Source organism: Rhagoletis pomonella, unplaced genomic scaffold (genome assembly GCF_013731165.1).
Source record: "Rhagoletis pomonella isolate Grant_MI unplaced genomic scaffold, Rhpom_1.0 Rhpom_scaffold_04605, whole genome shotgun sequence".
In the NCBI taxonomy this organism is placed as follows: domain Eukaryota; kingdom Metazoa; phylum Arthropoda; class Insecta; order Diptera; family Tephritidae; genus Rhagoletis; species Rhagoletis pomonella.
Genome location: NW_023463154.1, coordinates 1 through 15,234, shown reverse-complemented (window position 1 = coordinate 15,234; position 15,234 = coordinate 1). Strand labels below are relative to the sequence as shown.

The 15,234-nt window shown below is 33.8% G+C and overlaps 1 protein-coding gene across 1 annotated transcript; it reads left to right on the top strand.

The window, feature by feature from the left end:
* Nucleotides 1-7,226: 7,226 nt before the first annotated feature.
* On the top strand, nucleotides 7,227-8,216 carry LOC118754774. Its single transcript, XM_036489655.1, has 3 exons — nucleotides 7,227-7,557; nucleotides 7,622-8,008; nucleotides 8,075-8,216. Exons 1-3 carry the CDS (start codon nucleotides 7,258-7,260, stop codon nucleotides 8,213-8,215), a joined length of 828 nt encoding a protein of 275 aa, XP_036345548.1. The 5' UTR covers nucleotides 7,227-7,257; the 3' UTR covers nucleotide 8,216.
* The last annotated feature ends 7,018 nt before the right edge of the window (nucleotides 8,217-15,234 follow it).

The window sequence follows — 15,234 nt, the reverse complement described above, 5'->3', positions numbered from 1 at the left end:
ATCGAACCTGCGAATTCGATGTTCAAAGTCAGAAGCGTTAACCACTGAGCTATGTACATCCCGTAAACTCTTGTTGCTAATTCATTTTCCTTATTCAACCAACTACTATCAAGCCACAATAACATTGAACTATATTTTATTTATATACCAAAATATCGTTAAAAACAAGAACTCAGGCGTTTTAAATTATTTTCTAGTACTTACATTCATAATTTTGCTTTGAATAAAAATGTACTGAAAAGTACTGATTTTTTTAGCATGGAAAAGTCTAATGTACTGATTTCGGGCATAAAAAATCTGGCAACCCTATGCCTACCCTGATAACAGGGCAGGGCGTTTTCTTATCTTACCGGTAAAAATAAATTTGTTATTCCGTAGAGTGAACCTTCACTACATTTTCGAGAGTGAAACTTTACTACATTCGTAATAAAATTTCAAAGATTGGCAATGCAACACAAGCAAATATAGAGCAAGAACAGCTGTTAGCAAAAACCTAAACCTTGGTTGAAATATCTAGTGATGTTCCGATACGAGTACATATGAGTAAATACTCGAATGCCTCTACCAAGTACCGAGTATTTTTTGTACTTCGATGCATGTGACCAAGTACTTGGTGGGTCTCGAGTACATTGTGCAAGTATTTACTCGGTCGAAAAATTTATGCAACTCTAGTCAAATTGGTAAAGTTGCCACAAGGTGGATGTATCGGGTTTGACACGTATCCCATGTGCTGAAGCTTTATGGTATTTCATACAACAATAGCCAGCGTTACGCAGGAAAAATACGTATATACATATTTATGTTAAAAATAAGCATATATTTTCATATTCAAAAAACCGTTTCTGAATTAAATAAGCCATTTCTTAATTAAATTATATCATTATAACTAACATATAAAAGTTGCGAGAATATGTATTTACCTATATGTATGTATATATTAGAAATAAGCATCTATTTTCATATTAAAAAGCCTTTTAGCTTTAAATTATATCTTTGTAACACATAAAAGGTGGTTTTATTTATTTAAAAAAGATTTCAAAACTGTTTTGAAATATTTAGTCCGAGTACTTTTGAGCATGATAAAAATATAGTAAGGTAGAACCGCTGAGAGTCTCTTTTAAAATTCTTGACGTTTCCAAACAATTTAATTTTAAAATTTACTCACAAACTCACACAGCAACAATTTCGAACAATTTCAATTTTTTATTTTCACTTTTATATGATTCTAAAAATGACTTCAAAAAAAAATCATGGCCGACAAATTGAGAGAACGGTTCTACCTTGCTATGTTTTTATCATGCTTTTGAGTACAAGTAGAATCGAGTATTTTCTAGCGATACTTTGAGTAGCATCGAGTACCCCCTTCGATGTTCTAAAATGAGTACTGGTATCGAGTACATGGTGGTATCGGACGAACACTAGAAATATCTAATATATCTGAGCCATGAACAAAAATCAAACCAAAATTTAAAGTTGGGTACAAATTTTTAAAGATTGCATGGGGTCAGCAACAACTTATCGATTGGAAAAATTAATGTGTTAATGAGAATGTGAAAACTCGTATATCGAGACAATAAAGTGGCCGATGAGCTAAAGGTTAGATGAGAAAACGGCCCTATGTATCTTAATAAAAACAATGAAAATTGAAGAAATAAAGATAAAATTTTAATGGCCAAATACATTTGTACAATCGCAGTTTAAAGAACTGGCCAAACCTTACGAATTTTTTATTCAATAATAAGCAATTTTTTGTTTTGTGATGTGTATTTATTATTTTATTTAAAACTTAATAACGAAAATATATTTCATACATATTTTAGAGGGTAATACAAAGCTTTATGAAGGAAACTAAAGAAAGTCTAAGTTCAGGTGGAGCCGAACATTAAATACCCGGCGCAAGTATTAAATATATGTTCTTTCACCTTTCCGGTGTATCAATTTTGAGTAAATTAGCGTCCTTAAATTTCGAAATATTGCAGTTTCAAGCATTTATGAAATTTACCGTTATATGAAAAGCGGCCGTAATTTTAGTCCGATTTCAATAATTTTCAACGTTTTGCTTTTATGTGGCAAGCACAACAAAAATACCGAGTTTGGTGCAAACTGATAGCACGGCTACCGATATACATATAAGTGGTCATAAGTGGGCGGTGCCACGCCCATTTTCCAAAATTTAACCATAAACGTATTTCTTGGTAAAGAATTGTTGCGAGCATCAATTTTGAATAAGTTAGCTTTAATATTTACTGATTTATCGAAGATTTTGTATTTCTCTAAATTACCGTTATATGGGATGTGGGCGTGGTTATTCTCCGATGTTTAAAGTTTTCGGCCATTTAGTATGCTGTATCCAGGCCAACAACTGTGCCAAGTTTGGAAGAAATTGGTGCAGCGGTTACCAAGATATACACATGTAACCATAAGTGGGCGTGGCTACGCCCATTTTCCAAAAATTTATAATATTCTTATTTTTCGTCTGAAAATTGTCGTAAATATCAATTTTGGGTAAATAATCGTCAGTAGTTACTAAAATATCGCAGTTTCCGTATTTCTGGAAATTACCGTTATATGGGAAGTGGGCGTGGTTACAGTCCGATTTCGCCCATTTTCAATACCAACCTACCTTGGATTAACAGAAACCTACATACCAAATTTTGTTGAGATATCTCAATTTTTGCTCGAGTTATCGTGTACGCGGACGGACGGACAGACGGACAGACGGATGGACAGACAGACATGGCTTAATCGATTTCTCTATTCATTCTGAGCATTTATATATACATTTGTCTATATCTATCTCGATTCGTTTTGGCTGTTACAAACAACCGTTATGTGAACAAAATTAATATACCCTTGTGCACAAGTGCGCTCGGGTATAAAAATATTTATTTTGTTTGTGGGTAATTTGCGTGGAATTTGAAAATATTTGTGGAGATGTGTGGGTAATTAAGATTTCTTTCTGGGTAATTAAACGAATTGAAAACGTGAACGCTGGTAGCAACCGTCAGCTCAGAAAGCAACCAAAACAATTTTTTTTGTTTTCGTTGCTATGCTCCTTGTCGCTTTCTTCGCTTTTCGCTTCACTATGTTCTGCCACATTGAAAAATAAAGGTTTGTTTTTGTAGCTATTATCCGAAAATGTCTTGTCGCTCTCTTTGTCGCGTCACCAGTGTTACCGTTGTGCGACTAAAGTGTAAAATTGACAGTTTTTGGAGATCGATGCCTGTCAGGGTACCGACTTCTTAGAAATAGGCTTATTTTGAAACTTTTCTTAAAAATCATGCGGCTTTTGCCCTTTTTCTTTGATTAAAAATTCTATATACACATTTTGATAATTCTTTATTAAAATTTAATTTGTTTCTTACATATTTAAAAATGCTTTTAGTATTTACATTTCAAAGGCGCTTAAAATTTACATCTCTGGTAAGATTTTGACTGATTTCATCATTTTTATTATGTCAAAATTTGCCCAAAAAAATATCCACAAATAGCAACAATTATTTGTAGCTTAGCATTTCCCCAAGTTATTTGTGTAAATTCATTTTCGCAGCTCCCGGTACAAACAAATAATCTGCTATAATTTATATATAAGCTTAAAAGTCTAAACTTTGTTATAATAATTGTTATCTAGTAATGTTGCTTTTGAGTTATATTGATGTAAATACTTTTTTAACTGCAATTTTTTTTCATAATAAATTCAAAATATGCATATTGCGTATTTTTAGTATATCCTTCATCAATAGGGTTTTATTTTTTGGCAGAAAATTATCTCCATTATCAATTTATTAAAAATAATTCGGCATACTCATAGATGAAATAAAGTCGAGTATAATGTAAGGCGCAGCTTTTTTGACAGATTTCGACTATGAATATGCCACAATAAGTTTCGAGAGGTAAAATAATGAACGTCTTTATATACATGGTATAAAAATAATTTGAATTACTTGAAACACCATTTTCGGCTGTGATACTTTTTTTGCGACTTTCGAAAAACTTTCAGCGGTAACACTGCGCGTCACTATGTTCTTTGCCTAAAGAGTACCCCTAAAGGACCCTTTACATACAACTTTGGCGTTGCGTTGGCGTTGTCGTCGCTTTGACAGCGAGTAACGCCCGTGCTTGCTACAATGAACGCTTAGCAGGGAATAATTTAGTTACTAAATTAACATACCAGCGGCAAATAAATAAAAATTTTATATCAATTGCATTAAAAACTATATTTCTTCCCCGTAGTTGATTAAAAAGGAAAATTTGTTCACATAATTTTGGTTATTTGGAACAGCTGACGAACGACGAACGCGAAAAGTTCAGAGTTGGCCATCTTTCTGTTCTGCTTTTGCGTTGGCGTTGCCCAACTTTGGTTATGTGGAGACTTTCATATAAGTGCATGTATTCACAGTCAGATGTCAAAGCGATGCCAACGCCAACGGAACGCCAACGTTGTATGTAAAAGGGCATTAAGGGTCAAGGAGTACCCAAAGTTAGCCAAAATGCATATGAATAATGTGCTCCAATCAACATTACGATGTCCTAGGGCAGGACCATATACTCCAGCTCTGCATTACATCAGAGTAGCACAAAACTTCTTAAAGGGATTACTCCATAGAGTATCCACCTCCATCCATTGTCCAACGATTTTCGCAGGTAGCTGATAAAAGTTTGTGTATTGTGTGCTCGTTTATGGATGGAATTCCCTGATTCTCCCAAAACTGGAGAAAAAATCAGAAGAAAGGCTGCGGCATCAATTCAAAAGCACAATCTTCCTCTGATCTCTGCGTGTGCGATAATGATTCAAAAGACCCAAGTAGGTCGTTCGGTGAGATCGTATACGCTTAATAGCTACAGTATGTCGTATTATAATGAGTAACATCGATTCAAGGGCTACATCTCGTTTCAAAAAATAAAAATTATAGAAAATTCTATCATAGTCGAAGAGCAACAGTATCCACAATTGAGTTGCAAGCTGAATTTCAAAGGCTACATCTGAATCAAACTGAAACAGTTTCAAAAGTATTATATGATTTTATAATGCAAGAAAAGGATTGCCATTGTTTACCTTCAATTGCCAAAGTTTACGCGCTCACGTCTACAATAAAATTCCTATGATTTAAGTTGGGATTTTAATGTGAAATATGCGTTGGATTCAGCTTTTTAAAATGTCCAGCAGTCGCACGGAATCGACAACACGATCAAAAACAATCATTAATACTCTTTTTCAAAGATATATTGATCACATCTCAACAAAAGCATTTATTTCATATTTTAGTTACCATACACCACTGTCTCTTTTGTAGAAAGTTGAGCATGAATCTTAACAATAAAATGAAAAATTTTAAAATTGAAAACGAAAAATTATAAGAACTTATCAACTTCGTATCAATATTATAAAAAACAAACGCATTAGTCTCTTTCTCTCGTTGTTTAATTTTACGTACTTTTCACTTCTACCGGGTGTCACTGCACACGTATGTATGTATGTTTTTAATTTTATTTATTTCGAGTTTTGCTCAAATATGGAAGATATCATTAATTGAATCCTTTCACACAAGTTATTGTTAAATTAGGTTAAGTTCTTGGAAAATACTCTTAGAAAATTCTCATATAAGGGTTTTTTGATACTAGGAGTTCATTTTTGAAGTTTGTTTTTTATTAGCGCTGCTGTGTATATGGCGCTGTATGCCAATTTTATTGAATTTCATTGAGTGTTTTTAAATAAATACTAAAATTAGAAATTTTCATTATTTGTATTACAAATACCAATTTTTAACACCACAATGAATATTTTAAACAGAAATTAATTAATTTATTATATTGTGTTTTATTCTTTCGTCTACTATTTTTTCAAACTTTCCTATTTCTTTGCTTTTTATTTCGATTATCAAAATCATCTTCATAATTATTTTATTATTTTCCCTTGAGAGTGTAAATTTGCTATTTGAGAATTCTAAAGGTTTTAGTATGAAAATCGCGTGTTTTCGATAACAGCAGTTTATCACTTTATTTGGTGTTTTAATTTAAACAAATTTGGTTTGTGAAAGAAAATATCAACATTATTGTCGGATATTGTTGGTGGAAAATGGCTACAGCTGATGACGTAAATGCAAGCAATAACGTTGTAAATTCTTCACATGACAATGATGACGATGATTTTGAAAATCAAAATAAAAAGAAACAATGGAAAGTTCGAAGGAAAAGTAGACAAAAGAATGAAACAAAATACAATAAATAATTTAATTTCTGTTAGAAATAGTAATTGCGATGTTTGAAATCACATCACGACTGAATTTAATAAAGACTTCTAATTTGAATATTTATTTGAAAAATTCACAAGGAAATTCAATAAAATTTTACTTCAGCGCCATCAGGCGCAAAACTAATAATAAAAGAACTTCATAAATGAATTCCTCGTATCATAAAACCCTTATATGGGTATTTTCTAAGAATAATTTTCTAGAATTTAACCTAATTAAACAATAAATTGTGTGCAAGGAGTAAATTAAGGATATCTTCCCTATTTGAGCTGAACTCGAAAAAAGCCATCTACGTAGTATTACTGACATCTAAAACTATCACTTGCATTTGGTCTTACTCAATACCGAGTCAGCAAGTTTGATTTTTTCGCATAGTGTTATATACAGTATATTTTGCTTTGCTGCCTCTATGCTTAAGTGCACGTTTAAGATACCTACCCCAAAATGCGCATCAGAGGCATTATTTTTAACATTTATAAGGAAACTGCTCCGATAGATGCATTTAGCATACCTGCACATTGGCGATACCTGCCTTAAAAATTGTGCGACTAGTATCAATTATCAAAGAAAGTATTACGTTTACCTTCACTGGCCCTACAATTACCTAATTTTACAACTTTTTATTTATTTTGTTCATCTCGCAGAACAGCGAAAATGGCTATAAATTTATGTAGTTATATAGATAATTAGATACTATTCGGTAAAAATTTCTCTTGCAGTAATTTCTACGTGGTAAGTTATTATTTGGTTTCATAGGTATTTGGATACCTTCCTCATTGAAGTAGTAAAGAAAATTCGCTTAAGTGCCTTTTTCGGTTAAGTGCGCAAGTTTTTCGTGCAAAGAAGAATGTGCAGCTAAGCAAAATATACTGTATATGCATTTAATCGAATTATGTGGGGACTCCATATCGTTTTCATACTATGTTAACGATATGTAAGTATCTTGCTAGGCTATTTATTAAACTTTTTTTTACAGTATGATGGAACATTTTCTGATCACTTGGAGATGCTTGTGCAGATGGGTTACGTGGTACTTTTTTCAGCCGCGTTTCCACTTGCTGGCATATGTGCTCTCATTAATAACTTAATGGAGATACGTTCAGACGCTTTCAAGTTGGCTCATGTGCATCAGCGACCCTTCGGGCAGCGAGTGGCCAACATTGGAACATGGCAAAATGCATTTAGCATTCTCTCGCTGGCGGCTGTTATAGTGAATTGTGCGTTGATTGGATTATCGGGTCAAATATCACGTCTGTGGCCAGGTCTCACAACCGCCCAAACAATAATCTTAATTGTCACACTGGAGGTATAACTCATTTTCAGTGATGATTATTTATTTATATTTATTATTTTGGTTCCTAATTTTACAGCATATTATGTTGGCCTTGCGCTCGGCGTTGACATGGCTGCTACCAGAATTACCATCTTGGTTGGCGGCGGAAATTGCTCGCGCTGAACATTGTCGCAGAGAGATGCAATGCAAGGGAACTTCGCCGCGGCCTACGCCACCCACACCGCCATCGACTACTTCCACTCAGCCGGACCAAGAGGTTCTGAACCTTGAGTGTGCTACAACTAACGACCAATCGATGGAAAGTCAAATGGCTGAGGATATTTTATATCAAGAACAGTTCCGACAAACAACCAACTATTCCCAAATAAGTGAAATCACCAATTTCGGTCTACAACGCAATATTGAAGCTGATGTCAACATATTCGAGAACCGGGATTCTTCACCTGATTCGCCACCATCACAAGTAACTTAAGCTTTAACTTCCCACCTGCATATTTGTTAGCGAGTTCTATATATTCCGTTATTGCAGACGAGCACCATATTGATAAGACCTTTACATGAATCTACGCCGCCTAACAGTGGATCGTCAGTGACGAGCTTAATTCAAGACACCGGCCATGGACACGGCGGGTTCGTTTGCATTAAATTCTGTATACATACATATGTATGATATTGCTCCTTACTTTTAAATTTCTCCTTTATAAACAATTTACATATGTATTCCCCCAACCTCTTATAAAGAATTATGCAATTATGGATGGTGTTCTACATTGCCAACTTCTCACTCTAAATCAGCCATCTTGAACGCATCCCAAAACTGAAGAACTACTTTTTATTTTACTGGGAGTATAAAAAAAATGTAATATAAATTTTACATATGAGGCATTCTTTTTTAAGTCGGACTGATTTCGTAAAAAAATGATGTCATGTCTCCGATTCGCTTCAAATTTCTGGTTTCTATACATGAAATTATCTAACACGTATTCGAGGATTTTTTTCTTCAGAGATATGATCTGTCAAAGTTAGAATTTTTTCGTGGTTCTGGCCAATCATGTACTTTTTCAAATCGTTATATCTCGGGCTATACTCATCGCAGAGACCTCTGGGTCGATTAGGCGGTGCCACAAAAAACACTCATGAAATAGACCCTAAACAAAACTTAGTGTAGGTTGTAGATATGGTCGAGTGCAACATGAAAATAAGTTCCGTATAATACCTGAACCTCCATTTTTTATTTCAAAACAACCGTTATGTTCGTACTTGATGTACTTGTCTATAAACAGGTTGACTATTTTTCATCCGATTTTAAAATCCGAACATGTTTTGAAAAGAGGATTTATAGACCTTTAAAGTTGTGTACAACAATATATTATTATATTTAACGTTAGAAGTTTTCATCGGTTAAATTTTAATAAGCCCCTATTTTTCTTGATTTTTACAACTTTGACCATCGCTTATTAAAAAAATTTCTATGAACGTTGCTAAACATGTAGTACCTAAAAGAACATTTATTTTGGAATTAATTGGTACCCCACCTAATGCAATTGCATAAAAATTGTCAAAGTTAAGCATTTTAAACAAAAATACGGTATAGAATTTAAATGTGTGTATGTACCGCACGTGTCGGCCGCTGTGGTGTAGTGGTAAGCAGTGCGCGCTTCCACTCCGCAACGCCTGGGTTCAAACCCTGGTCAAAGCAACATCGCAAAAATATAGAAAAAAAGGTTTTTTCTTAACAGCGGTCGTCCCTCGGCAGGCAATGGCAAACCTCCGAGTGTATTTCTGCCATGAAAAATAGCTTCTCATCAAAATACAATCGCCGTTCGGAGACGGCGTGCAACTGTAGGTCCCTCCGCTTTGTGTGTCAACATCAAGGCGCACGCCACAAATCGGAGGAGAAGCTCGGCCAATCTAAGCGCCAATCTATTATTGTGTTATGTACCGCACGTTCAGATTTTTTTAGCAGGGTGGCCAAGGAGCTCATCAATATTTACTCAGAATTGATATAGACAATGGCTCTTAAGCAAAAAATTTATTTTTCATACAATTTTAGGAATATGGGCGTGGCACCTCCCACTTATATGATATATTTGTATTTCAAAAACTACTACACCGATCGCGACCAAATGTGATATACACTTTGTTCTTAGCATCCTTAAGCGCCGTCTTGAATATTTTTGTAATCGGACAAAACCTACTCCACCTAAAATATATCTAGCCTTGAACCTTTTGAAATTACCGTTATGTGGGTGCAGAGCGCGGTTTTTGTGCGACTTCAAAAATTTTCAAGACGGTGCTTAAGGAGGCGCACAAAGTGTCAAATCGGTTAAGTAGTTTTGAAATACGCATATATCATATAAGTGGGCGGTGGCACGCCCCTTTTCCAAAAATTGTATGAAAAATAAATTTTTGCTTAAGAGCCATTATAGGTATATATATCAATTTTAAGTAAATATTGATGAGCTCCTTAACCACCCTGCTAAAAAAATCTGAACGTCGGATACATAACACACATAAACACGCAATACCGTATTTTTGCTTGAATTGCTTAACTTCGACAATTTTTATGCATTTGCATTAGGTGAGGTACCAATTTAATTGAAAATAAAATTTCTTTTAGGTAAATACGGCATGTTTAGCAACTTTCATAACAATTTTTGAAATATAATAAAAGAAAAAGCTTTAAAGCATTAACTTTGGCTTACAGTGCAGCCGGGAGCTCTGTCGATTGATTGAGGCGCGGTCGTGGTCTTCTCTTCCTGATAAAAAGAAATAATTTTACTGAACCTAGCATTATTGCAGATTTTTCTTTACAACTCTATATTTTAATAATTTCATTTTACTAGCACTGCTTGATTACAACCACTTGCTGGTTGCCGAACTGTCAAATTTCGATTATCGATAACTCTACAGCAACTGACGATAGTTGCCATTCGTAATACAAATTTTCCTTTCAGTTGCGTTGCCAGCTGGCAACCGAACCGTGGTTGCGTTGTTATCCGTAATCGACCCATCCATCTTAACGTCGTTTTCTAGCTATCTTGGATGTAAATAGTTGAACTTTTTGAAGATGATTTGCATAGTGAAGACCAGTAAATTAAGGATTTAAATTTAAACCATCGTGATCTTTGTTTAATTGTGTATAAAAAACACGTTCCAAAAAAATAAAGGGCTTCCAAGAACTATGTATATTAAAAAAATTTTTTATGACGAGTTTTATCTTGTGAGAGTAGAATATTTTTTAAAATTTGTTTTCGAAAACAGACTGAGATATACATATTTAGCAAGGTGTTAAAAAACGTTTTTTGGCAAAAATGTAAATTTTATTGTATGGCAGAATTTTTCTTTAGGGCGAAAAACTCCTAGAATTGGGCGCAACAATTGGAGGACAAAAATTAGCAAAACGCAGATTTTATTGCGAATTTCGGCAAAATATCCCTTTGTTAACAGCATTTGCTCCGCAATCCGTTTTCAATCTAAGAATCTTCTAGAAATGTGCGAGGCAAGTTCAAAAAGTTCAAGTAGTTTCTTAAAGAACTTTTTTGAAAAAAGTCCCCTCAGATGACAAAACAGATTAGGCTCAAAAAAATATTTAAAAATCTTTTCAACGGAATCGTAATAATGAGATTTTTGATGCTGTTTTTTCTACTTTTTTCAAAAATTGATTTATGAAAACCTTAAATAACTGGGCCAAAACTAGGCAGATAAAGGTAACAAAACAGTAATGATGTACAAGACTGATTATGATTGCAAAATGATGGAATTGCTGAATGATTAAACCACATACAGAGCCATAAGAAATGATCCCACCCAGAAGTTAATGAGAAGAAACAATGCGATCATAAATAATTTATACAAACAGAAGAAAATTAACCTAAAGGAAAAGCTACGGTTGACATGTGCAGCGGCAAATGACCCAGACTCTACGGGGGAGGCCGTAGACTCTGGGTCATCCACAAGCCCAACACACCTCTCCGACCAATATCGTCATCCACAAATATTCCCTGTTACAAACTTTCAAAATTTATGGGAAATATATATAGAATATATATATATATATAATATTCTAAGAAATATCACATCAGATACATACAATATAAAAAACTCGTATCAATTAAAAGAAAATCTCCAAGATTTCACAGTAGAAGCAGGTGAAATTCTAGTATCTTTTGATGTAATTTCATTATTTACGAATATCCCGACGCAGTTCGCCATACAAATTATTATGAAAAAAAATGGAAAACATTGGAAAACTACACCAACATTGCAAAAAATTATTTCCAGATGATACTAGAGTTTTGCTTAAGAGACAACAACTACTAGCTCATACCCAGCACACAAAATTGCAAGGAATTTGGCCCTGTCAAAATAAGTATTCTGATTTAGACTTATGGGATCTCGGTAGAAAAGTATTTTCCCACTATTATTTATGTGCAAAAAGTCATTCGTGTCCCAATTTTTTTTTTTTTTAAATACCAACACATCTTAATTCAACTTTGAATGATGTTCTTTTCCTTTCTCTTTCATCACCACCATCAAAAATATTATTATTACAACTCCGTTCAAATTTTTTTTTTAATATTTTTATGTAAATTTTTTAAGCTTAAACCGTTTTGTCATTTGAGGGAATTTTTTCAAAAAACATCTTAAATAAACTATTTTTATTCATAAAAAACTCCATTTTTGGAGGTATTCTCAAATCGTCCCAGCTCGCTTAAATCTTAATATTTTTCCGAAATATTTTGGTGAACGTCTTAAAATATAATAGATTTTATAATTCCAATGGAAAAACAGTACCGATTTTTTTTTGTATGGGGAGTGATGCAGTCTAATATACATACATCATGTTCTTGCCAAATGTTCTTGCAAAAACGAACGAATGTATTATTATACATATAAAGTGTGCCACCAAATGAAAAAAGTTACATTGAACAAAAGAAGACTATGATTTGAGAAACTACCCTGCAGAAAATTGAATTAGTTTGAAAGTAATTTATAAAATACTTTATTTTCAATGATAACTAATTTAAGTTCTCACTACTTTACCTGCAAAGAACTTATTTATTTAACATGGCGATGTCCTAGGAAGCAGTCAATTGCCCTTTCCTGCATGTATTTTCAACTACTTTAAAATGAATTTGGCTTAACCAACTTCACAGTCAGTATGTTTCGTTTGAATACGCTTTCGTTCTGCACTTCACAGATGCTTTTTCATAACTAAGAAAAACCGAAATTAAAAATTAAATGAGATTTAAGCATGGACATTTTAGCAATTGTGGCAAACATCTTTGCACGCTCAGCTACAGCCAGACATGTAAATGTGCTTTCAAATGTTCAGTTTGAATCGTGTGCAAGCAGCAAGTCGACTGTCCTATCCTGCATTTAAATTCAACTACTTTAAAATGAATTTGGTTTACACAACTTTAAAGTCAGTGTGTTTCTTTTGAATTCACAGATGGTTTTTCATACTTCCAAGACACAAATTGTTTTTTTGAGTAAAAATAGTATCAAAAATCGAAACATTTACTCTTTGCATTTGTTTTAAAGTAGTCTTTCAAATAGTTGATTTAAAAAAAATTACTTGTTTCCGTCAGGGTAAAGTTCCACTTTTACCATTTTTATTGGTACAAATGAAATTCATTCTAGAATTGTTATATATATGAATAAAGTTATATACATATACATAAATATGTGCGTAAGGAATATTGTGTAAAAATATTTCACGCCAATATTTAATTACTTTTAAATTATATGACTTAAATAAAGTTTTGGCGTGCGAGTAAACGTATTAGCTGACTGTGTCTGGTGCTACGGGACGTATACGTTACACACACAAAGGCGGGTATATGAGCACGATTGGTTGAATCGCTATCGATTTTGCTATTTTTAAAATTTTTCAAGGTTTTTTTACAATTTTTTAAGATTCAGAACGGTTTATGGTCTAAATACACTTCAGATTTGTATTTAACGGATCAAAATACATAAGAATTATGCTTGGTTTAGATCCATAAATTTTTTTTTATTACCATTTATCCCATTTTAGCTATTTTTACGATTTACAAACAACTTTTTTTTTTCTTTTGTGTGCCGGTGAAATCTAAGTTGGTAAGAAAAGTTAAGATACAATATTTGTGCGTATGGATGTCTGATATAATAAAAAATCGGTCCCCAATTGTAAGCTGGAAGAATGCTGAGCTTGTACAAACATGCCTGTTTTGACGAACGATAATCGCCAATTTTCCGGCCCGTATCAATAAGTGGTCGTATTTGTCTCATTTTTTAACGAGGTAAAGTCTTGGGTATACTTTTCATTTTACATATTGTAAACTTAAGTAAAAACATGATTTTGCAATTTCAAACGTCATCCTTGCATGTCAATTGCGGTCCTTTAAATTTGAAAAAGAAATGGGATTTTACGTTTTTCATATAAGGATATAAATTGCGTGTCTGAGTGTATCAACCGGATCTATTCAGGAACCTTTAATCAATCTTCTGTATATCAAGGGCCAATAGTAGTAATTTGCACAAAATTGCACAATTAAAAAAAAAGTCGATTTAAAGTCAACCTTTGGTAAAGAAATAGATTTTTTTGTGTATTTTTGGTTAATAACATTTAGTCATTGGGATTTTTCTTATTTCGACAGACAGAGGCGCAACTATGGGTGGCATGGCTGGCAAAATGCCAAGGGCCCCCGAAGCGAGAGGGTCCCGGCCCTAGAGATCGCAAGCTCAGAAATATCTTAGCATTTTTAACAAAATACTTAAAAGGTATAATTTTTTTAGTACTTAAAATCACTTAAAGTGTGACACAACTAAAGACAACATGAGCATTTCGAAAAAATAGTCAACCAGGACATCGGCGTAGCCAGAATGAAATTTAGAGGGGGGCTCGACCCTATTAAGCTGGCATTTCAGTGTACTATTTTATATAGATATATATAAGAAAAATTTGAAAGTTAGGGGGGGCTCGAGCACCCCCCTGCCCCTACCTGGCTACGCCCATAAACCAGGACCGAGAACTAAAATGAACAATCAGTTGTATGGGAGCTATAAGTTATAGTGGAACGAGTTTGACGATTTCGACAAATGATTAATACATTATAAAAATACACTCGCTTACCAAATTTCTGTCGGGTATCTCGAAAACTGAGGGTCTAAATTGCGTTCAAACAGACAGATGGACTTGGCTAAATCGACTCAGCTCGACGTTCTGATCATTTTGGCAAACATTTATGTGGGTTTATATGTTCTTCTTCTGGTACTTCCAAACACTGGACCAAATTTATAATTACTATTTCATGTTCATGAAAGGTAACATTAAGGAAAAATCGTACGTTCGCGACCGGTACTTAAGCTTATAAATAAAAAATTAATAGAGATATTTCAACGCGAAATTAGATAGGAGGAAGTACCTTTGTTCCACTTCTATATAAAATTAATCGCTTTTGAATATTCTGTTTCATTCCACAGTTTCTTCTATTCATACGTTCGCGATCGCATATTTGTTGCTAACATATTGAAAAAAAAATCGAAAGATCATCCCTTTTGTACCAAAGATATTGTCAGCAAATATTTTGTGCACTAAGGGGCTGCCCATATATTACGTAAGGAAGTTTTCGCCTGTTTTAAGCCCCGCCCCCCTCCCCCCTCCCATCACGTAATAAATTATAAGATTTAGTTGATCCCCCT

Coding starts and splice junctions, on each gene's coding strand:
- LOC118754774 (XM_036489655.1), top strand. CDS start 7,258: ATGCTTGTGCAGATGGGTTACGTGGTACTTTTTTCAGCCGCGTTTCCA. Junction 7,558..7,621: donor TCTTAATTGTCACACTGGAG/GTATAACTCATT, acceptor CTAATTTTACAG/CATATTATGTTGGCCTTGCG. Junction 8,009..8,074: donor CTGATTCGCCACCATCACAA/GTAACTTAAGCT, acceptor CCGTTATTGCAG/ACGAGCACCATATTGATAAG.